Source organism: Pezoporus wallicus, unplaced genomic scaffold, assembly GCF_028554395.1.
Source record: "Pezoporus wallicus isolate ANWC-B61680 ecotype Strahan unplaced genomic scaffold, APGP_CSIRO_Pwel_v1 contig_5767, whole genome shotgun sequence".
Lineage (NCBI taxonomy): Eukaryota > Metazoa > Chordata > Aves > Psittaciformes > Psittacidae > Pezoporus > Pezoporus wallicus.
This window is the reverse complement of record NW_026640599.1, coordinates 6,266,216-6,291,470: the sequence shown is the minus strand read 5'-3', so window position 1 is coordinate 6,291,470 and position 25,255 is coordinate 6,266,216. Positions and strand designations below refer to the sequence as shown.

At 40.3% G+C, this 25,255-nt stretch overlaps 1 protein-coding gene across 1 annotated transcript; it reads right to left on the bottom strand.

The window, feature by feature from the left end:
- Nucleotides 1-23,601, bottom strand: BMX (BMX non-receptor tyrosine kinase). The gene is given in 13 exon segments (XM_057419437.1): nucleotides 1-352; nucleotides 1,343-1,479; nucleotides 1,482-1,499; nucleotides 3,671-3,789; nucleotides 6,009-6,052; nucleotides 7,695-7,820; nucleotides 8,577-8,644; nucleotides 10,226-10,273; nucleotides 10,276-10,349; nucleotides 14,789-14,967; nucleotides 19,092-19,153; nucleotides 23,440-23,541; nucleotides 23,544-23,601. Coding segments are annotated over 13 exon segments (1,110 nt in total). The 3' UTR covers nucleotides 1-277.
- Nucleotides 23,602-25,255: the final 1,654 nt, after the last annotated feature.

Genomic DNA, 25,255 nt, shown 5'->3' with positions numbered 1-25,255 from the left:
AGTGTACACAAATGGAATATATATCTCAGTGTCTGAAAAGTCTTTTGAGACAATGTTAACAAAATGAATTATATTCTACCTCAGTATCCTTGCAAATTCTGTCACCTACAGAGTGTTACAAAAGCTTTCTCCATATGCTTCTTTCCCCAGAATGCTGATTAAATGAGAAGAACGCTAACATACAGAATAATAGGGATAGCTAATGTCAGGCAGATTTCAGACTTAGCTCTCATATAGAAGACAGGTGATATGGAACCAGTATGCAGAGTCTTCTTTTTCAAGATCTGTTGTCTTCTCTTAGTGCCTCAAAAAAAGACAAGAGCTGATAAAAGGCAAGGTGCTTTTCTGGTAGCTAAATGAAGCAAAGATGATGGATAAGGTTATTTAATTTTGAAATCATTCAGGAACTGGAATTTGCATTAGTTTTTCCTGATTTTAGCATGCAGAAATTTGCAGAGACAGTGATGACTATGAGATAAGAAAAATTAAATTACTTTTTATATATGTCTTACGCTGTGATAGTTTAAACTTCTTTCTTTGCATTAACATTTCCTCAAATGTAAGCTATTTTTCTTATTTTTCTGACAATTATATTACAAAAACACCAAACATCACTCTCATTTCATGGTATCACTACTAATGTGCCAAACAGTTCTTTGTTGCTGCTGAGACACAAGTCATGGTCCACAGACAGCTGTATAAAATTTCAATGAAGAGGAACAATAAATCAGGATAAGTCTTGGTAGAGAAGATGCAGGTGTCAAAATAAAATGAGCATGGTCAGCATCTGACTTACAACTCCTAGAAGACTCACTGATAGGGTAGCACATCCTTCTCATTCTAAGGGTGGGGCTGCTTCACAGAACTTAAGCTGTCTAAAGAGGCAGACATTTCATCTACATTTGCTGTTTAAGATCGCTGTATAAGAAAGCAGGTATTTTATTCTGTGGTGGCTGAGATAGAAAAGATAAATGACCATGGACAGGTAACAGTAATGGTCCTGTAACCATGGAAGGAATTAAGGCAGTTAGCTAGCTCAGCACCCAAATTTTAAACTATTAAATTAGATGAGAAGAATCTCATTCTGTGTATCATGTTGATGTTGAAGTGCACTTATTGTTATTTGCTAAATACATGGTTCTGATAAAAGGGAGCCAATCTTCCTTCATGGCCTGTTTCCTGTACTAACAATGTCCTGAATTAGACTGATATATAGAATGTACAATCAATGGCTTTTATAAGGGATATTTTCCACTATGAACATTAGTTCAGCTATCAAGAGGGGTTCCTAGTGACCTTTATTATTTTGTTTTCTCCAGTTTGTATGTGGAGATTTACATACCTCATGCCAGCAGTTGTACATTATCTGGTAGATGATGTCTGGAACCAGTTGCGGTCTATAAAGTCTGTATCCCTGAAAAACTTTCTCAATCACCTTCATGTTATCATAAACCTTGTAGGGGTGCTTTCCCAAAGTGACATCTCCCACATTAAGATACCTGCAAAAATTTTCATGGCAATGGAGGACAAAAAATGAAAGTCAAGACATAGAAGATTAGTCCTTTTTCCCAGAACAAGACACACATGCAACATATGACTGGTCAGACTCCACAGAGAATACAGTCCAAAGAAAAGTACAGATATGACTGACAAATGCGATTCTGTACATAAATATAAAACAACTTCTACTGCAGAATAAGGTAAAGTTAAATGATAAAGACAGTTATAAAATATATCTAATGTAGTCAATGATGGATAAAGTAGTCAATGATGGAGAAATCCCAAGATATAGCTATCCATGGACTGAGCTTTTTACAAAATCCATTCAAACATCCCTTTATGTATGTGAATGCACACAGAAAGAGGGGAAAAAACCCAAAATGACATCTATAGGTATCTATGTTTTTATAGAATAATAGGAAAGATTGCTACTGATTTTTTTTTTTCTGTGGGACATAACAGAAAGATAGCCAAATACATTATAGTGTCAGCTACACATACCTGTAAAAACAGGATTATACTGAAGCAATAGAAACACTGGATAACATCATAATCATTAATTCATAATGATAGCTTTTACAAGAAACAATTTTTGTTGTAACTGAACATATGTGATAATCATGCCAACCCTAAAGTGAAAAAAAAGTGAAATATTTATTTCACGGTGATATGCAATACTGTCAGCAATGATTGCAGCATCTGTAAAGAAAGAGGCTAAACATGCACATGCACACACACACTGCTTTCACAACTAGCTCTTCTTTATTCACCGAAGCATGGTAATACATAGCATGCAGATACAGATCTGAGCCATAAAGCCAAACAGCAACTACATCATTCCCAGTGACTGTTTTCAGTTACTGTAAATTCCAGTCTATAAACAATCACTCCCCAGGCTGCTTCCCAGCCCGACCTTGCACCTAAACTCTCCCTGGCTTATTCAAGACCCAGGTGCACTATCAGCAATTATTCTGAAGAGTGGAGCATTGTACAGTGGGATCAGAATAAAATGGTATCTGAATGCCAGCTTTCTGTGATGAGAAAATTTAAACAACAAGGTTATTTGTTCTCTGACATCTGCTTTTGGGATATGAATACATCAGTTCTTTAGCCCTTTAAAGACTCATTAGTTAAAACCAACCAAACAAGAACTGATGTATCCTGCTCTCCCCTTGCTTCCACTGCATCAACAGATAGTTTTTAAACGCGGAAAGAGCTTCCAGAGAAAATTAATGTTTCTCACTGAAATTAATGCCAATTTTGAAGTTAACAACAACGTAGCCTGGAGCCAGGATTTCTTTTATAAGAGAAAAAAGAAAAAGTATCACCAGAAAATCCAACTTCTGATTTAATCAGATATATTATAAATAACCTGTAAAGGGCATGAATGAGCTGTTTCTCTTGTGGCTGTTAATACTGGGAGACTAGCTGAAGTTAAAGATAAGAAGAAGCCCATTATTTGGAAATAGTTTCATCTGCTTTATTCACCATTGTTCAATGTCAAGAAAAGTGGATTGCCAATCTTTCATCAACTTGACAGCTGCAAAAAAAAATTCCTGCTTTAGGAGGATGTAAGCAGAATTTAAGCACATTCACAAAAGGCTCCCTTTGATACCTTTTGCAGACTTTTAGAAACAGGGAACAGGCTCCAGGGATTTGTAAATCATAGCTTGAAAAGCACTGAAGTAGAAGTTCAGATGTTTGAAATTCCTGGATAGAAAGTGATCTGCAAACGTATTTTATTTTTGCTGAGATACACAGTCCTAGCTCACCCACTCTCTTCCACAGCTGGCTCATGCACGCAGTCCACTCTGACCTCTGTGACTAACAGAAAAGCTTTGAGTCGAGCAGCATTGATTTGTTGTCTAGATACACCAAAGATACTGTTTGATCTCCACTGCCAACAGTTTAGTTTACCATATTAAAACACATAAATGGTAAATGGGGATTAGGCAGTTTTAATGTGCCTAGAAGAAAAACAGTATAGTTAGAAAAATCTGAAGAGTATGGGGCTTGGATGCATAAAACTATTAAACAAGAACATAATCTGTAAATGTTTTTTACATTCCTTAAGTGTGTAAATGTCTATCATTTCTGCTTAGTAAGCTGAGGAAATCCAAACATAGTGGCATATATGCATGTATATTTATAAGTCAAATTCCATACATACCAAAGGTCCATACGTCTGACTTGCTGCTAAATTTGGTGTAATGAAAAACTTCTGGTGCTGACCACTTTACTGGAAACTTGGTTCCTAGTGAACTTATATACTAGTCATCCAGAACATACCTACAATGCAAGAACCAAACTTGGCTGTCAAAACACTACGCTACACCAGCTACCAAGAAGGAGAAAAATGACTGCTACTGCTGAACCCAGGACACTAACTTGATAAGGAATTGCCTGGATGTTTGCACCCAAAGAGTGATCAATGGCTCAAATGTCCAAGTGGAGATTTGAATCCTGCAAATAGTTGTGTTCATGTCTGCTTGAGTTTTAGCACAAGCAGCATAGCTGAAATCAGACTACCATCACACCTGGAGTTCAGATTACAGAACCTTTGCAGAGCTGGGCATGCTCCCTGTGCCTTTTAAGTGAGCCAGTATATAACAGTGGTGTTAAGAGGGAAGACATGAGGCACTGGCAGCAGCAAAGGCTGCAAGTAATAAAAAGTGCTTTTCTAATTGGCTACAATAATGTTTAAATTTTCTAATAAATAACATTCACACATGTCACAAATAAGCCCTACGTGAATGTTCCAATAGAGGTATTTATTTGCTGTGCTGAACAGATTACATTTACAGAGTTCTACTGCATAGCAGAGTAATCACTCTACATGGAGTGACAAGGCAATGGCCTTATGGCTATCCAGTCCCCTTTACAGCGAAGCACTTAGGCACGTGAGTATTGATTTCAGGGCAGCAGCTTAAGGTTACTGTGTATTGCTGAACTGGGTTGTGGAGTGGTGCAGAAACCCAGCAGGCTTTAGAAAAATATTTATAGGATTCAGGACAGGTGGGAGAAGGTCATCTGGGAGTCGAACTAAAAAAAAAGACGTCCTGGGGTGGGAAAGGAAGAACTGAGCCCTTCAGCATCACTAATGGGATTTTTTTCTATGTCAAAGGACATCTTAGAGGTTCAAAAAGGAAGCTAAACCCAGTTAACATTCAGGGTGGTCTGGATGGTAAAGATAACTCTGTCCAGGAAAGACAAAATGGTCTCAAGATACCTTATAGCCAAGACTGGTTTCTCAGAGAACTAATCTATTGGTTTTCTGGCAGTTCCAAAACCTGGTAGATTTTCCATCAGCAGAGTAGATGATACTTCATTTGTTATGAATTCACACCTTCAGGCTCACCTCCTATGTGAATTGTCTGCAGCGTCAGCGCTTGCATAAAAGCCTTTCTCTCTTCTGGGGCAGGAATAGGAACTCCCTACCTATGTCTATAATGACTTACTTCTTCAACACTTGTAAAAATGTAGAACCTTATGAAATAGAGTTAAAATTGGGTAAAATATTTGAAATTATTATGGTGAGAATGGAAAATACATACGCACACATGTGTGACATATATACACAGATGGTCATAGAGCACTATAGTGAGTTTCATGTCTTTGGGAAATCAGATAAATTGCAGAACTTCAGGCTGAAGAAAATAATCATTGCCTTTTGTTGATCTGAAATGTTGAGAGTTTGAGCTGTTTGAGGAGTACCAATAATATTGTATTAAATCAAGAATTTTGGAAATTAGATTTTCTAATATTTTCAGGCTTCCTTTGTTGCAAAGTATTTGCAAGACTATCATGATATTGCCAACTTTGTGGTTTTCAGTCCATTCTGAAACTTCAGTGGAAATTACATCTAAATGTGAAAAACACACCCTAAACCTTCCTCTAAAAAGAGCAGAAGAGCCTGAACCATGGATGCAGGTTTCAAGTCAGTTTTTCCTCTGTCCCATGCCATGCTGTAGCAGTTGTCACTCAGCCCTATTACAAACAAATCGCTTTGTTGGTACTCAGATTTAAGACAGCTTTGTTTGAAGATGGATGGAATGCCTGCTGTAATTTCCCAATGGCATTTAGATAGCCTTCTGTTTATAAAGTATCACTATATACACTGGACATCTATGGCAGATCCCACTGAGATCTTGAGAGCTGATGTTTCTCACTTTTGAGTGCAGAGGGATCTAAGGATTTTTTTTATTATTATTATTTTCAAAAAATAATTTAGGGTTTTTTTTTATTTGGTTTCTTTTTTGTGGGATTTTTCAGGGTTTTTTAGTTGTTTTTTGGGTTTTGTTTGGTTTTTTTTTTGTTTGTCAGGTGTTTTGTTTGTGTGTTTTCTGTTTTTTTTTTTGTTCAGCATCTCTCTGCTTAGAATGAATTTTTTGAACCTTTTCAAGGTGTAGTGGTTTGTTCCCGTACCAAAAGGCAGTGTAGCTATGCTGGCATTATACACTTTCTTAACACCCACTCAGAAGTGTCAAGTCTGATATGTGATAACTTACCATTCTTCTTCTGCTTTCATAAATATCTTTCTGTCATTTCTTTCCTAATACATAGACAATCAAAGTATACTTTTTTTTCCATTTTGCATTCTACAGGATGCAGATGGCAAGATAGAGATATGACTTTTGTAATTCTTTCTGCTTTTTTAATAATATAGCTGAAAAATCATTCTAAGAGTAGTCTTGTGACATAATATGAAATTCCTAGAAGTCCTTTCCAACCCTAACTACCCTATTCTAACCCTAACTATTCTATAACCCTAGAAGTGTGTAAACAATATGAAATAAATACTATCCTATAACATGTTTCCTAAACTACTCTCTAAATATATCCTATATCCTCTGACATGTTTCTAAAAATATATCCTAAATATATGATAAAGTATATCCTCAAATTTATTTCAGAAACAAAGGAGTAATAAACACAGTAATAAAAACCAGTAATATATAATAGTAACAAACATAGTAATAAACATAACAATAAGCATAGTAATGAACACAGTAATAAACATATTAACAAACACAGTAATAAACAAGTGTCCCAGCATAAGTGTTGTGCCCTCTGTCCCACTCAAATGATCTTCAAGGCCATGTGTGAGATGGAGTTCAGAGGCCAGCTCCCCACTCAGGGAGATGGGTCAGAGGGTGGCATTTGCTGGCAGAGCTGACAAGTGAGCCAACAAGGCCCCCTGCAAGGTCTGGAATGGGTCTGAGGGCACTGCTCTGACTCTGAAGCGAGCTGGTGGAACTTTCCAGACAGAGCAGAAGGACAGGGTGGCGCTGTCCTTGCTGCCGCCTGGGTGGTGCTGGGGCAGCAGGGTGGAACTGCAAGCCCAGGAGGCAGAGCTCATCCAGGGAATCCAAGCAGCACAAGGAAATGGGCACCTGCAAGGGCAGACTCAGAAAGTGCTGATGAAGCCATGAGGGCAAGAACAGGCGGAACTTGACTCCTGGTTTTTTTTGAAGTATGCTGTAAAAGGGGATACAGGGGAGAGGCACCTGATATCCATGTTCCCCCAAGGGCATGTACATGCCCCCTGTCTAGGACTCATCCTGTTCACTTCAGGGATGTTTCCTACACTTAGAGCTTTGAAAGGTTGAAAACAGGATCTGCTATATACCCGGGTGCCTTGTTCTCCTTCCCCTGTTTGGATTTACTCAGTTGCCCATCTCTGGCAGCTCGGTTGCCAGCCTTCTCTTCCTAATGACCAGTTGTCAGTTGCTCCCCTCTTCACAGGTTGCTCTTCGCTTCCTGGTGCCCCATGAAGACCCAGGCAACCTTTCTGTTCAATAGCATAGTTAGACAGGTGAAGTCATGATTACCTTGAACCCAGGAAAGCAAGGTAGTTTTACTTTCTCTCCCCAGAAGAGCTCTTCAGGTGTTTGCTTTTGGGAGCAATGGGAGGCACCTGCAATGGCAATGTGTAAGTTAGTAGGGGGCAACGACCTCCCTGCTCAATTGCTGCCCTAGCTCTGAAAGGCACATCCCTTGGGTGGGTTTGCTCAGCTCAGGTGAGCCAGCTGTGGTGGGACCACAGCACAAAGAGGGATGGCCAACCTGCATCAGCCTTGCTTTGCGCTTTGGCAGAGCTGCAGGCTGGTGGATGACCGTGCTTGTCCCTGCAGCAGCAGCCCCACCTTCTGAGGGGGGAGTTTTTTGTTATGCTGTTTGTGCACTTCACTTACCTCTGCTGTTTCTGGTGCCGTCTGAGGTGCTGGTGGCTCCTCATCCCCCTCACTAGCCGGCCCAGCCACCTCCTCCCCAAGGAGTTCTTCCTGGTGTTCAATAAAGAGCTGCACAAGCTGCGTCACCTGCACACAGCAGAGCTCTGGTTTCACCAAGGAGGCTGATAAGGGCTCAAACAGCCTTTTCCAGCCTGATCCACACTTCTGTGCAGGAAGGTGCAGCTGTGTGGCTGCTCTTCCCAGCTGCTGATGGGAGGAGGCAGCCAGGGCCCTCTGAGCAACAAGGCTAAGGTCAGCTGGGGAGGCTGTAGCTGAGAGGTGAACACAGTGTACCTTCCCTGTCTCCTACCAGGACATCCGGGGGGAGCTCATGGTGGGGGCTGATGAGGTTTAGACCCAGGCAGATGGCCAGGTTCCTAGCTGTCAACTTGCTCATGGCCAGGTTCCTGGTGATGTTATGGAGCAGGGACAGCAAGTGCTGAAGCAGGAGCATGTTGGCCTCAGATAACTTGCTGGCCACCCAGAGGGAACAGAAGCACAACCTTAATGAAGTTGGTGTTGACAACACAGGTCTCCCAGGCTGATCTCACCCAAGGCCACCACCTGGTTTATAGTGGAGGGACTGCCTTCCCTGAGATGCAGCCACCTCCCTCCCTCCCTGCCCTTCTGAAAGAGGCCCTTGCTGGAGCAAGCTCCAATGTCTGCAGAAAGTGATTCCCACAGAGAAAAGATTTTCTGTCACCCTTTCTCCCCAGATCCAAACCCCACATCAGTAGAGGTGGCTTGCATAAACCATGGCTATTTCAGGCAGGCCACTGCTTTGCAGGCGAGTCCTGGCCTGTGCCAGTCCCTGCGGAGCAGGCAGGCTGCTGCCACACTTACTCTTTCAGTGCTGCCAGCCTCTCCTGCCTGCTGGTCTTCTGAAGGGCACTCATCCACTCCTCGTATAGCTGGACATCAAGGAGTTTGAAGGGGATCTTGCGGAGGAGATCCTGCAATGCCAAGGGCTCCATGTGAGGCTTTGGCCACTGCCCCCAGGAGCACCTGCAGCATCCCCAGGCCCTCTGGTTCATGAGCAGGTGACTGGGTTTCTGCTTGTGCTCCTGCAGGTGCCCATCAGCACCAAGAGAGCTGGGGGCTGCTGGGCTCCAGGTCAGCAGGGCTCACCTTGAAGCTGACAGCCAGCAGCATCACAGGCTAGTTCTCAAGGTGGACCTCAACCCCGCTGTTGAGGGCCTCCCTGATCTCACGGGAGGCATGCTCGCTGGCTGCCCACCAGAAGATCCCCTCTGTGGATGGTCCATGCTTTTTCAGCAGAACCAGCAGGTCCTGCGGGCACAGAGGAGAGTTGCTGGGCTGGAGACAGGCACTGAGGTAGGTGCTGGGGACAGCCCTTCTCTGGAGGAGCCAGCGGGATGGGATGAGATGCGATGGGATGGGATGAGGTGGGGTGGGATGGGGACCCCCTGGCCGTGCTGGCTTACCTGGAAGGGCTGGGGCAGTATGCTCTCCTGTCTGCAGAGAGCTGGCAGGTGCCAGCCAAAGAGAGCCTCTGCACCAGCAAAGCCTGGCGGCCCCAGTGCCTCTACTGCAGCTGAGGTCCCTGGCCACACAAATGTCTTGGTCAGCCTCCTCCTGCTCCTACGGATCCCACTGCTGCCAAGGGAAACAAAGCAAAGAGCCGTGGAGGAGAAGCATCGGGAGAGTGCTCCCAGACATCCACCTCAATTTCTGGAGGTGGCTCCTGCTTGGCACCAGCCTGCAAGAAATGTGCTGCGCTCACCAAGCAGCCCTGCAGCAGACCAGGCCCCTGGTGAGCTGCGTCAGGCCCTGGCTGTGTGTGAGAGGCTGTGAGCCTGACCTGAGCCTGGTGCTGGAGCAGCTTCTCCAGGCTGCTGGCATGCAGTGTTGAATCCTAGGCAATGGGAAAAGAGCAGAAGATGAGGAGCCATGCAGCTGATGCTGGGGTGGGGCAGCCCCTGGGGCAGAGCAGTGGCAGGAGGGACACTTACAGAATTGCGGCCACTCAGCTCCTTGAGCACCAGCTTGATGGAGGGCAGCTGGGTGACTCCTTCAGGTGGTCTGTGCATGGGGAAGGGGCATAGAAAGAGCTGTGTGAGACCCAAGCCAGTTCTTCCCTCTGCTGCCAGCCCGGGGAGTGCTTCCACACTGCTCGGAACAGCTGGTACCACCCGGCAGTGGAGCAGGAGCAGCAGCAGTGGTGAGAATGGGGCTGGGCGGTGTTGGCTGGACACAGCTGGATGAAGCAGCTCTGCCAGCTGCGTCCACTCAGCAGTGGGGGCACCTCCGCCTGCTGCTGTGGGGTCGCCTCTGCCTGCAGCTGTGCAATTCTTCAGTACATCAAAGGAAAGCAGCTATATTGATTGCGAAGATGTTAGATCAAGTTCCACCCAAACTTTCCTAAAATGTGTTTCAATATTTAGAGTATTCAATATTGGAAGAGAGTCAACATAATGCTGAGAAATACCATAAGACAAAGCAACTTAAGTAGAAAGAGCATATGGGATTACCATCTGAGTTGTGCTGATGGTAGTGTATAACCTTGGGAATTGATTCAAACAGTAATTTTTAGTGAGGTAATACTTGTTCTCAGGAGTTTTATGCACATGGTAATGTTTGAATGTTCCCTTTTTACTTCAGAAAAGCATAGAATCATAGAACAGTTCGGGTTGGAAGGGACCTTCAAAAGTCATCTAGTCCAACTCCCCAAAGTGTAGCACATATCAAAGCCTTGGAAAGTGCCCTCCAGCCCATATGCTAATAGATCAGTTGGTTACTGAATGAACTGCCACATTCCAGCTGCCCAAATAACAATCTAGTACATGTTACCAGGAAGACTGTTACATCTCCCTTGGTCTGATTTCTGCTGGCTGTCACAAACCACCTCATTGTTTTAAACGTGCCTTGGCATGCCTTCCAGAAGAATCTGCTCCAAGATTTTGCCAGGCACAGAGGTGGGACTGACTGGTCTACAGTTCCCCAGGTCATCCATTTTCCCCTTCTTGAAAATGGGGGTTATATTTCCCTTTTTCCAGTCGTTGGGAACTTCATCTGACTGCCATGATTGTCACTGGCTGGAGCTGCTGTTGTTCGCTGTTGTTCAATGTTGTTCAAAGTTCATTGTTGTTCAACAAACATTTCCATGGTTGTTCATATATAAAGAATAAAGGATATGTAGGTCCTTCTGATGGAGCAGCTGCTCATACTGGGCACAGGAGATATTACCAGCATACTGACTTCAAAGAGGAATATTGGGCTTATTATTCACAAGCTGATTTCTGAAAAAGGCACAGCAGGCACATAAAAATGCCAGTCATTGTATTTTCAAAACTGCTTTTAAAAGCCAGAGGGTAGACCTGGGACTTGTCCTGCATATGTGGCTTTAGGATATTAAAGAGAAATTGCTAGTTCCCATCTGCTTCCTCTATTCCAATGGCTCTGCTCACCCTGAAATATCTGGACTCACTCTGTGACTCTGACTTACAGTAGCTTGTTAGAGGAGGACTCTGCTGCCCTAAAGTTCTGCTAGGATCCCTACCAGAAGTAATTTACTCTGTCTCCTGCTGACCATGACATAGCTGTCTCTCTAAAAGCTGGGCTGTGCATGATTCTTTTCTAATCTTGAACCTTCTAGTTATCATAATATTTCAGTAAACTGAGAGATCCCAAATGGAGGAAACAAGCCAAACATGCTATGTCAGATCAGTTCTGGAAGCTTCAATGAAACTTTTTAAATAGCAGTTCACTTTCATGAAGCAGCCCTTTAGCATACAAGACTGATGCGTCTAATGACTTTGTCTGAAAGCAAATACATTCATGCCTTTGAAAGTCTGCTGGCTGTTACGTTGCTGATAACAATATCTGCAATTATGATAATTTTTATGACAGCCATATGTAGGATACCATTGTTCTATGTATAGCAGACACTAAAAGTGGAAAGGCAATCTCTGCCCAAAGAATCCTTTGGATTCTTATGAAGACATATTCTATATACTCACTCATGCTTAATGATACTCTGTTTCTGCCAATGCTTGTTCACTGACCCTGGTGTTTTCCCTGCAAAACCAAAACAACATGCTGAAATTATGAAAAATCAGTTACGAAAAATAACTATGGTTAAAAGCCATACTATGTATGTTTTTTGAATGGCTATGCCATGGTCTAAAGCGAATATTTTGAAAAGTTGAGACATGTTTAGTTGTTTGGATTTTTTGGGGGACTTGATAAACACACAGACTTTCCTCTCCACTGTGCAATGTGTCAGAAAGCCAAATACTCTCTCTGCATACTGTAACAGGCTATGAAACTACACATCACTTTAGTGACCTTATGAAGAGTGCATCTACCTTTTCAAAATTTGCATGGCAGACATATAAAGCGCTAGACTTTCCAAAAAGTGTTTAGTATGGCTGAAAACAGTGGCAGAAAAAGAGATGCCTAAAATAACCTCTTATGCAAAAATAATACTGATTTATGCTTGCCTTTTACAGGATACTGTAAAAGTAGGGTTTTTTTAAGGAAACCTCTGAATCTTGTGCAGTATGGTTTATGGTAAGATAATCTGTCATACATTTATGGCGTACCTTTAATGCTTACAACATCATGTCATGTTACTAAAAAGGGAAAGAGGAATCTGATGTATCACCCTGACAGACCTGGACTCCCTTTATCCTGTACTGGACTACTCACATACATACAAAGGCATGGAAGTGCTAGCAAGGCTGATTTAGTGCCTTGCTAGCACTTCCATGAGTAAAAAGATTGAAATGCCAGCATCGCTGAAGTCAATGGCAAAACTGTATTGATTTAAATGAAATCAGTATTTTCAACTGAAGTTTTTTTTTTGCATGAGTCAGGAGCACAAATTGTATCTGATTCTATACATTTCAGGAAACTCAGTGTTATTTAAAAAGAAAAGTATTCCAAAAATATTGCCTTGTCTTTACCGGAGGGGGGAGGAAAACATTTAAAACATTTAAGCATTAAACATTAAGGAAAACATTAAGGCTGCATATTTATTCATCTTGGCTCATCAGCACTCAGAGATGTCTTTCTCAAGTAAGTGCTCAGTACAAAACCTTCATTTCCACAAAAAAATAAAAAAAAGTTCACAGTTAGCATCTTAAATTTGGTCATTTAAAATAAATAAAGGGATTCAGAAAGTAAATCAGAAAGTCAATTTTTAGAATGCCACTGGCTGAAATGATTATGGTGAAAACATTTCTGCTTTTACTTACCATATAGCAAAATAGAGAAGTAATTTGTTTTAGAAAGTTACCTTTCAATGAAATAGTCTTTTCACTAGCCACTGAAATGGCTTCTTCCCCTGTGATTGGTTTCATCATATGGAATGATGGGAGCAGCTGTTCAACAATATCATTACATGTCATCTCAGCTGCTGCGATGAAGGATGCCAGTGATTAATGGGTGCCAGCAGAGCATCCAAGGTCGACTGCAGAAAGTCAATAGGTAGGCTCAGCACTCTTCCTGACACAATGACAGATGCAATTGAGAAGCTAAGCTAAGTGAAGATGGACAGCTGAGCTAGCACTTAAAAGCATCTGGCAGCACGGCATGATAGACCTAAGTTATGAGGCGCAGCAGGCATCTGTAGTAGTAAGGGGTGGGCTATATGCTGTGCCCAAGAGGAAAATAAGTAGGGGGAATAAATAGTACCTTTGAATGTAGATAGACATAGAAAGAGTTTCTTTAGCACAGATTTCAGTGAAGTGAAAAGAAAACTGAAAATGCATGAAAACAGGTGAAACAGGTAACTTCTGATGTTCGTTCCTATTACATTCAACAAAACTATATCTTTTCTTTTCAAGCAGAATTTAAAGGTTTTCTAATGATGTATGTGTGATTTGTCCTTACAGAATCAGTAATGCAAAACTCTCAAGTTTCTCAAGCCAAAGAAAAAACTGTAAATGTCCTCCCTTTCTTTTGACCTTTCCCTGCTCCTCCATTGATCTTAGAGCCCTCTATTCAGGATTTATAAGAAGAGCTCCCTTTATTATATGCTTTTACATAGCCATAAGCAGTCCAGTGAATACACCTAAGAGTGTATCTCAGCTTACAACATCTCTGAGTTGCTGGCATTGTGTGCTGCTTTCTTCATCCAGAACAGTATGCTAAGCTTGTGAGATATAAAATGCAGACACTTTAGCTTAAATTAAGGTTGCTGATTTTCCTGCAGTTGTAAACTCAAATAAATGAATTGTGAGTGGATTAAGTAATTTTATTCTGTTCCAAACTAGTTTGGGCATCCCTTAGCTCAAAAATTCTTCCCTTCCACATTTCTATCAATTATATAAAATCAAACTCAGCTAGCATCCAACGTGAGACAGACAAGGAATCTTATCTCTTCCAGGCAGCTTCTGTTTGTTGCCTTGCCTTTGCCTCCAGTGTACTCCTAAAGCTGTTTCTTATTTAATAACTTGGGAAGAGACACTCTTTTCTGCCTCAGCTGGATATTAATGAAAAATACCTTTTCTTTTTTTTTTTTTTTCTGTTGCTAAAGGGGATTCCTCATTTTGTGAACCTCAAAGAGAATAATTAAACTCTGTGTGGTATTGGGTGCCCTTTCTTCATGAATAAGTATTGCCAACACTGGGGAGAGACTGGAGTCATAAGTAATTCATGCCTCAGCAGTTCTCACTGGTCTCCCCTACTGCAATAGTAATGGAGTTGGTCTAGATGGTTTGTGTGTACGACAGAGGCAACATCTCTGAGATTTTATCTTTTTATTCATTTAAACTAAATAATTGGGAAAAAAATTACAGTTTCTGTGTACATAAGCCCTTCTTCAGGCACATGTCAAAATTAAGACCACCTTTGCTAGTGTACTAGGCAGTGACTGTTGTAAATCTTACTCAACCTGGCAGCCAAGGATGGTAATGAAAATGGAGTTGTACAGATGACAATGAGGCTTCTAAAGCAACATTTAAAACTACTAAGGTAATTCTAACATAGATCCTGAAAGGTACTAGGACTGCCTGCAGTGTTGTCTGTGAAGATGAGGTATGGGGAAGACCATGGTCATGAAACAAAAGTATTCTGCAGGGTACACTTGCCTTTCCAAATCCTTTGCATTCCATGAGTCAGAATCTTCCTCTTGCAATATATAGCATTTATTGCTTCTGACAAGGTGGATAGCTGAATTTTCTTTGAGTTCATAGTTGCACTGGGCCACAGCCATATTCAGGACTGACTTTTGTGGTGATGGCACTTGAGACACTCTTCTATGCTTCCACTTCTGAAGACAGAGGAAATAAAATTATAAAGGGATGTAGCATAGGGTACAGTAATAACATGTCATGTACAGGATCACTTATATATTCAACATGTAGAATGATACTAGTCAAATTAATTAAAGCTAAAAAGATGGCCACAGACAAGCAGCTCTTTCCTTATCCATGCAGACGCACGTCCCAAATATTGTCCATACGTGTGAGATAGGTGAGAACAGAACCAAGTTCTGTGATAATGACAACAGAAGCAATTAACTTCATGTGGAATATGTCATCCTACAGAAATGTCTATCACTCATCACTGATTGTTGAAGAGGCCTACACAAATTACTTGAAGGAGAAGCCTAGCATTAAAGTTATGGGACATCACCCAAACCATAGGCAAAAGAGCATGTAAAATTAAGGCAATGAAATGCATTTAGAAATTTGGGAAATGACATAACTGAGAAAATCCAGGCATCACAATTCTTTAAGAGCAGAGATAACTACACTGACAGCAAAGGATGAGGGAAAATAAGAAAGATTTAGGAGAAAAAGTTCCAAATGACACCTATTTATTATTGAAAACCACTGCAATGAAACACCAGGGAAGAACGCCAAGTGTCTTGAATCAGGCTGTGATTTCTTTAAATCAAGTCCAAGTGAACATAGCATTGTATGTTTGCTTGTTTTCTCTTCACTGACATTTATTTATTTATTTTGTTTAAACAAGGAGAAACCAAAGAGCCAAGTGAATGCCTGATTGAGTTCACTGAGCCAGAAGACACACATGATCTCTTCCTGCAAACACACAAAGCCTCATCTGATCCCACTAAGCTCCAGTGGAGATACTCATTCTTTAAAAGATATCACTCACAGCAGAGTCATCTTCATCTGAACAGAAGAAGATCTGTTACTCATCAGCTACTACTACTTGAACCCAATAAGAGTGGTTCCTTTTTTGTCATATCTGACTTTGGTGGAAAGATGCTTATAGCTTGAGGGTATGTGTTAGGCATCATTCAGGTTTTATATTGGCTATTTGTTTTGTAGAATAATGACAGAACTAGTGTTTCCTGCAGTTTTCAGAAAGATGGAGAAAATTATAATGCAAAGATTGAACTGTTTTCTCTTTAAAGCATCTAATGATGTTAGAGAAAGCTGATACTCAATACATGCTTTTATGAGCTGATGTGCCCCTCCTGCATTTGGCCTTAGTAATTTTCTGAGATTAAATTGTTCTTTCTTAATTTCCTGTGTTTCACTTGTGGAATGACCAGAGTGTCACTCTTTGATGGAGCTTTCATCTTTTTGTGTGAACAGAAGAAATTTCAAAGCACTGACCAAAGTAAATGGTAGAAAGAATTATTATCAAAGAAATTAGTTTTGCTTTGTCCAACCAGGGACAGGGAAAAGAAACAGCCAAAGATGAGCCCATGACATTTGTGTCCTTCTGAACATGTCTGTTTGCAATAGTCTGTTACAGTATTCTGGATAGACTTCATCTGTAACCTGATAGAGATGAATGTCCTCACTTGTGTCCCTATATGCAGCTTTCCATTTCCAGCACTAGCAGAAAGGTCCAGAGCATTTCCTAACAGTAACTTGGTGAACCTTATTATTTCCTTTATGCTGGCAGTGATATTATTGTGGTTTTCATATTGATGACTGTGACACTCTTACCTAGAAAGAGATGCAGGTGACAGTCTGTGATTCGGCTGTGATGTCCATATAGGCAATGGTTACTTTCTGCAGAACTGCACCCCTGCCATAAAACTGGAAGCATGTCCTGGAGCACCTCAGCTTCCATAAAACCTGTCCAATATATAATATAAGAAGATGTTTGTGTGCACTCAATGAACTTCTATCTGATCTACTGCACTATTGGTCTGTCCACCATGAACCATTTCCTATTGCAAAGACAGTGGATGCCAGGCATCAACAGAGGTGAAGGTGTTTCTCAGGCAAGAAGCTGTTACCAAAGCACAGGAGATGTGCCTATGGGTTCCTGTGGAGGGACCTTTGTGCCCACTATTCTTTGTAATGCCATCGCTCTTTAGGAACCAGCTCCACTGTGGGAGACTTTGAGGTATAACTGAACTGGTGAAAGGGACAGAGGCATCAAGGATGCAGGGTGTAAGCATACAAAAGTAATGCCTCATGCAAAAAGCAGTGCCTCTAGTCAGTTTTACCCACACACAGAAGTGATGCCTCTGATCAGCTGGGAAGAAAGCAAGGAGCAAAACTTTCAAGGCTGGATAGGTGAGGAACATGAACTGAAAAGTAGGCAGAAGGAAGGTTAGGGATAACAGTAGTACCTCTGGTGACCTAACTGAGTAGATGAAAGGGCAAAATGAAAATGTGCTGAGATCTTATAGAAGTAGCTCTGTGACTAAATATAGACTTTCTTACCATAAGAAGTCAGTATTAGCCTTCTTAACCTGATTATATTGTACTGCTTGGGAAAATGAAATCACATTTTTCTAACCAAATGTGGTAGTTATTATACCTACATTTACTAAACCTGATTTAGAAGTACCCATCTGAAAACTGTCATGTTCCTGCTTTTTAAATTTCCTTTTCAAAATATCATCTCTGAACTCAAGCAGATAATAAAAATAAATCATAAAAGCCTAGCAGAAGGCAGTATGTTCAGAAGCAGATTTGCATGACTGGTGATCTCTCCAGATAGGCAAAGCATCTCCTGACGGAAGTCAGGCAAAACAGACCTCAGTATTCAAAACAAGTTAAGCTGCTGCCTGTTCATAATGCTATTACTTTAAAATCTCATTATCAGAAAAAATGTCAAAAGCTTCTTTGTTCATAGCTTCTTTACAAGGCTTTATTATTATTTTTTGTAAAACTCCATTTTACAGCTTTTATGGTTTTATCTTCTGTCTCTTGATAATCTATGTGTTTCTTAAAGCCCTAGCTTTCAGAAAAAGCTAAGATATAGACCCAGATCTAAAGATACAAAACAGAAGACAAAATAAAGCAGGAAATACAGATTTTAAAATCTCATTATTTGAGACCCAAAGTGGTTTAATTTGGAGGAGGCTGTGTAACAGTGTGTGAATACACAGTCCAACCATACTGTTAGACATTTCTTTAAGAGATAAAAACATTATAACTGAAGCCACTTTGGTCTCTTCTCTTGTCATTGTTACCTCCTTCCCACCTACAAACATCAGTAATTTAGCTGGGCAGTAAAATTAAGGTCAAAGATATCACTATTGTTCTTGTATTTTACAGGAGAAGATAGATGAGGAAATAAGCATAGAAGCAGATATTCCAGTTTACTTTTTTTAACCCTTCTAACTGCTGACCTTTTTCATCAAGCAACTGCTGTGCTAGGGGACTCAAGATGAATGAAGCCCAAGTATTACCTTTTGGCATCTTAGTGTTATGTTTGTCTCTTTGGGTCTGTGAAAGCCTGCCTTTCTCAGATGGACAGTAAGGCCCAGTGAGTGCTGGTGGGACACCACACTCTTGGGCTTTTGTCCGATACAAAGTCAAGATAAAGGCAAGAGCAGATTAAAAGCTCAGATGAACTTTGCAATTTCTTAACTTAGAGGCTGCCTCTGTAAAGTTGGATTAAAAAGGCATCTGTACTCCTGACCCAGCCGCAGAGGAGCACAGTTTGGGACTTGCCTGAGATAAATGTAGTTCGTCCACCATTTCTCACCCCCACAAAGCAGGTATATTTGTTGACGTCTTCAGTCACAATATTTTCTCGAAGTACTGTGAGCACCATTTTCACTGGGGAGTGTGGTGGAGGGAAGTTTTTGGCATCTGTAGGAATGGGACCACCTACAAACTAGAGAGCTAAGTTTGATGTCATTCCCTGGTCCCACTGAAAATAGGTATATAAAGTAAAAGATATATACAATACAAGGGCTGTAGCCAGTACTGCCACCAGCATATTAAATCTAATGTGGCCGATACTTTCCCAGTTTGCCACATGGAGGAGGGAGATGAGTCTTTATGTCTGACAAACTGCTGGACACAAAGATTCTGAAGCTGCACTGCAGATTAGAAGTTTACACCAACTTCCAGTGAGTGCTGTTTCAATTCTCCATTCCATCCCACACCCTTCCTACCACCTGGGTCTTTCCCTCCAGCCAGATAATCAAATGTTTTCACCTACCAGCATTTGAAGGACTGGAGGCAGTGGTTTTAGAGACCCAGTTGTACAACGCAGAGTCACATCTAGAAGAGAGGGAGAATTAAAATAAACCCCACAAATTTAAGTGGGTTTTCATCTCCTGGGGCTCTCTCACTTCCAGATCTATATAGTGGTAGCAACAGCGTCATGACAGTTGACATTTCATCTGCCTGATATTCTGACATGCTCTAGCTCTGTGTTTTTAACATTCTCTTAATTCAAGCACCATCTCAATATCCTTAATAAACTCATCAATCATTGTTTTAATCTATGGTAAAATGTGAATTCAGAGAAATTTGTTGTTGTATTTAGCTGTGTATTTTTCCCAGTTCTGTTAGCTTAGTTGGAATAATAGAATCACTTCGGTTAGAAAAGACCTTTAAGATCATTGAGTCTGTTCTCTAACCTAGCACTGCCAAATCCAGCACTAAACCGTGTCCCTAAGAACCATGCCTGCATATCCTTTAAATACCTCCAGGGATGGTGACTCAACCATTTCCCTGGACAGCCTGTTCCAATGCTCAACAACCCTTTGAAGGTGAAGAACTTTTTCCTAATAGCAAATCAAAACCTCATCTGGTGCAACTTGAGGCCACCTCCTCTCATCCTGTTGCTTGTTACTTGGGACAATAGATCAACATACACCTCACAAAGTAGGCATTAAGTACCTCAGCCGTTTGCTCATCCTTTGTCATTATGTTTCCCCTCACATCCAATAAAGCATAGAGATTCTCCTTAGCCTCCTTTTGTTCCTAATGTATTTATAGAAACTTTTTTTTTTTTGTCCTTTATGTCAGTAGCCAGATTAAGTTCTATTGGGCTTTGCCCCTTCTAATTTTCTTCCTGTATAACCTCACGACATCATTGTAGTCCTCCTGAGTGGCCCTTTCCTTCTTCCAAACATCATAAACTCCCCTTTTTTTTTCCTGATTTCCATCTCTCTATTCTGCCAGGCTGGTCTTCTTTCCACTGGCTCATCTTTTGGCATATAGGGACAGCCTATTCCTACACCTTTAAGATTTATTTCTTAAAGAATTTCCAGCTTTCCTAGAGTTCTTTGCACTTCGGGACTGCTTCCCAAGGAACTATCAACCAGGCTTCTAAATAGGACAAATTCAGCCCTCTGCAGTTTTGCTGATCCCCCCCTTTTTATTTCTCCAAGAACTGAAAACTCACTTTGTGATTGATTTGATTGCATTCAGAAGGAAACACATGTATGCTTTATTTTTATTCTGGTTCTTTGAAATTGTTTCATTGACATTTTTAGTCTATGAAGCAATGATAAAAACTGCTTTCAACTACCCAGTGGTTACAATACTGAGGCTATCTGGAGTCATCTCTACATAGACAGTCTCCCTGTGCTCTGCACATCTCTGTTGACAACCTTAGGAACTTATTTAGGAACAAATTTAGAGTAGATACAGCACATTATCCTGCATGCTTTTTTATCTCAGACATAAACGAAGCATTCAATATAAAAAAACTCTCTTTATCATTCTTATCTTGGCTAAATCATCCATGACCGGTAATGAGGTATTGCCTTGTCCTTGTAATTGATGGGGGTTTCATGGCCTCTTTATTTGCTTTTGAAACAAGTGATTTTGAAGCTAGATTAAGCTATTAACATTACTGATATAAATCAACCGACCACTCTTTACATTATTTAGTGTTCCATAATGATGAAACCTGTAGTAATAGTAGATAAGCCTGTATAATTCATTTAAATTTTCAAAAATGAATGTCTGTTAGAAGAAGTCTCACGGATCTAAATCAGGTACCTAACTGCTCACACCTACATTTTTAGATTTAACTTCTAATTTTGTGTTCATATTTTTTTGATTGTGACTGTAAATATGTAAGACCAAGGTTCAACCATGATTGAAATTAGTGGATCTCCCAGTGCTCCACAGTTTCAAATAAACAAGCTTTAAAAGGCTGAAACACAAATACTCATAAACTGGCATTCCCTCTCCCAAACATGGCACTTGTACTGTTTGTCAGTGGCACTCTAGTTTCACTGACTGTAGAACTGAGATTCATGGAGTCTTTAGGAGGAACCTGAACTGGGCAACTGAAACAGATGAAAGGCAGCAAATTTGAAGTTATGGTTTTCTCATCACATTTAATTCTTGAATGTGTAATGCTTTGTGCAGCTCCATCTTCTGATACAGGGCATAGGCTTGGTTTTCGTGACTGTGGCACATCTGAATGATAATGGAGCAGTCAGAAGTAAAATCTTGCACTTGGTATTAAGGCCAAAACAGAAGTGGAAAGAGGCAGTGAAAATCAAAATAAGAATTTTTAAGTGCTTAATTCTGCCTCAAAAAAGTGATAATCACATAGTATAGTGATCTATATATTTCAGATAATATTAAGGCAAATATTTGATAGACCTGAACTCAATAGAACCAAGACTTGATCTAAATTCTATCACAGTCAATTAAAAATATTACATCAAAGTCACAACTTCAGTAATAGGGATTGCTTTTCTATTTGCTGACAATGTCAGAACCATGCGTCGTGGTTTAAGCCCATCCAGTAATTCAGTACCACATAGCAGTTCGCTCACTCCCCCCACTTACTCCCCCTGCTCCTGGAGGGATGGGGAGGAGAATCGAAAGAATGTAACTCTCACGGGTTGAGATAAGAACAGTCCAGTAACTAAGGTATAACACAAACCACTGCTGCTATCACCAATAATAATAACGATAAGGGAAATAACAAGGGAAGAGAATACAACTGCTCACCACCTGCCGACCGATACCCAGCCTGACCGAGCAGTGATCTAAGCCCTTCCCGGTAACTGCCCCCAGTTTATATAGTGGGCATGATGTGCTGTGGTATGGAATACCTCTTTGGCCAGTCTGGGTCAGGTGTCCTGTCCCTGCTTCCTCCTGGCTCCCCCTCCTCCCTGCAGAGCATGAGACTTGGAAAGTCCTTATTCAGACTAAACATTACTGAGCAACAACTAAAACCATCGGTGTTATCAGCACTGTTCCCAGGCTGAAAGTCAAAACCACAGCACTGCACCAGCTACTAAGAAGGAGAAAAATGACTGCTTCTGCTGAACCCAGGACACCGGACACCATGGAATCAGTTAGGTTGGAAAAGACGTTTTGAATCATCAAGTCCAACCATTAAGTATCACTAGCACTCAGCAATGTCAGGTATCTCCACGCAGGACAGGAACACTAAGTGCAACTGTTTAGGATGACTGTCATCTTGCACATGAAATGTAAATCAAACAGATTTCATGGCTAACCTGAAAAGGATATTGTCTTGCAGGAGGTGGTGCTTCCTCAAGATTCATTGTTTCAACACATTGTGTTTTCTCAATTGATCCCTTTTTTGCTTCTTTTTTTTTTCTAAGAGAGAAAAAACACAGCAGACTGTAAACTAATATTAACACAGTATAAAGTGTTCTACTTTGATGATTTCACTCAATTTCATTTTTCAAGCTGTATAAGCCACAGCTTTGTCTTTGTTAAATTTTAAAATAAAGGTAGTAAAAAACCTCCCTTGTACCCTAATATAATGTTATTCAAATTCCTTTTTAAGTCAGTTACAAGAATTGCAGAACACAGCCACACATCTGTGAAAGCATCTGCTGCAGCTGCAGGAGTACAGGGCAGAAGGAGGGGCTAGGAGGAAAAGAAGAAGGAGAAATTAGGAGGAAAACACTTTAATTGCAAACCAGAAGCCTAGCAGCAGCATCCATAATTTTGTTAAGGTAACGCAGCTTATTCTCACTGAGCTTCCCTGCAGTTTTGCAGTGGGATGTATCTCATAGGAGGAGTCCAAATGTGTTTAAAGGAGCAAAAACTTCAAGATAAGCTGCCTGGGGCATACACTTGCATTCCTCATGGGAGATCTCCTGAGTAAAAAGCCACTCTTTCACGATATACAGTCACTCCTTAGGAAAAAAGGGACAGCCATTTGCTTTGTGCAGCTGACGGACGGGATTCTGAATTAATTATTCTTTATACATGTAACTAACTTCTGAATCCCATTATTTACATCAGTTCAGAGGGAAGCCTGAAAAAGGAAACATCCTACTCAAGGCAACATAAGCATATGCCAGTGTTAATTACTTGCTTACGTTCTCTTTGGAAGGACACAAACAGATGCTCAATGGTAATCACTGTAAGATTTGTTTTGAATGAAGACACTCTCAAGCCTGCAGCTAAGTGTTTTCCTGAACTGAAACTAGGATCTGATACCCTATAATTCTACTCAGAACAAAGTACACTTGTTGTTACAACACATAATGTCTAATTAAGTTTCACAGAAGAAAAACAGAGGAGTAAGGTGACACTAGAAAATCTTAGACGTTTATGTAAAAAAATGTTTCTTATCCCTTTGTCATATTCATAGTAAGAAAGGTTTGCTTTCGTCTGAACAAACAAACTTTTCTTGTAATTAATTAGTGATATTTTTTCTTCTGTTGTGATTTCTTTAAAAGAAGTTCTTTTAGAATTGTTTTCTTCTCCATTGTATTACTACTATAAATAAGCATTGCAAGATCAACTATAGAAACTGTAATGAATATATTAAGAATCATTGTATTCTATATGTTTTATAAAATTTTATGTAATATCTGGTTACAAAGCATGTGTTTAATACTGCTTAAATGAATTTACTGAGTGAATAAACTAAATAACCTTATTTGTTTAAGCAGTATTAATAGTATGCAAATAACAGTATACAAAAATATACTTTTATTATATTTGTATACTACAATAATAGTATACAAAAATTAAGCTACAGATATACTGTAGTTCTAAAAAAAGAATCTCTGTTATTTTACTGTCTTGAGGATCTCTGCTTTTAAGACCATGCACCCTTTCTGGCAAAGAGCATAGTCTGCTTTATCCACGAATGTATTACATCTGCAGCATAACATGCAAGTCATTACAGCAGGAAAGAGAATGACAAGAAAGAAAACCGTTCTATTTATAGACCAGAAAAACATACCTAGTGCTGACAATTGTGTTCCCTGAACTAAAAATTTCTCATTCCTTTATTTCAACTGAAATAAATGCATGTTTATAGAATGGTGACACACAGAAAGATCAAAAAGTAAAAACGTTCTTGCAAGGTATGTATATGCATATATATTTACAGCTATGTATTTTTTTCTTAGCCTTGCTAAGCATACAATGGAAAATGCCAAGAAGGATGAGATCCATCATATTTCTACAAGTTTAATACAATTTCAGGTTATCTTACTGAAATGTGAAGAATGTAGGTCACGTCTTTTGCCCTGTACATTGTGGAGCTCCAAGGGGAAGTGCTGAGCTAAGCAACCCACTTAGTTTTGTCCATGTTCACTTCAGAGAGCCCAGCAGGAAAGGAAAATTTTCATGATGCTCATCATAGTCACCTGATCTCTCCACTGAATCCCACCCAACACCAGAAAGTACCAAATATCTAGTAGAAACAGTCTGAAGAGGAAAAGAGGGGGCTTTACTAACCTACTGGAGGCTAAGAGAAAGGATAGGTGAGGTGGAATTTTAGCTACCATATTTTAAAGCATTATTTGTAGCTCGTTTTTCCAGGGTTGTCACTCGGTGATCTTTACAAAATTTCTTAAATAACTGCTGCTTGAATTACTCTGAGCAATTACCTGAACTGCCAGGACTGATAACATCATTCATGTGAGATTAGGTTTCTAGTCCTCTATATCTGATAAACCTTTGAACATAAATAAACAAGATTTGATCTACATTCTATCACAATTAATTGAAAACATTTCAGAGAAGTCAGACTTTCAGAAGTAAGGACTCTAACACTAACGACTGAGAGCCCAGAGAATACCAGCTGAAGTCACATGGAGTGACTGCAGTCTATACTCGGTGTGGCTTAGAAAAAAGAACAAGTACTTCCATTACTACTTGTAGAAGAACTAACAAAACAACCTCTGGGTTTGACAAAGTTGCGCCATGAGTGCATACCAAGAAAAAGGTAATGACAAAAGGATTTATCACAGTCTATAATTTCATTTAAGTATTAGAACCTTACGTTCTATAAATCATAACTTGTAACACCTATTTGTTAATAAATGGTATTACAAATACAGGAATATTACATATATCAAATACAAAATATGAAATAAATATTAAACTCCTGAAAGATTTATTAAACAT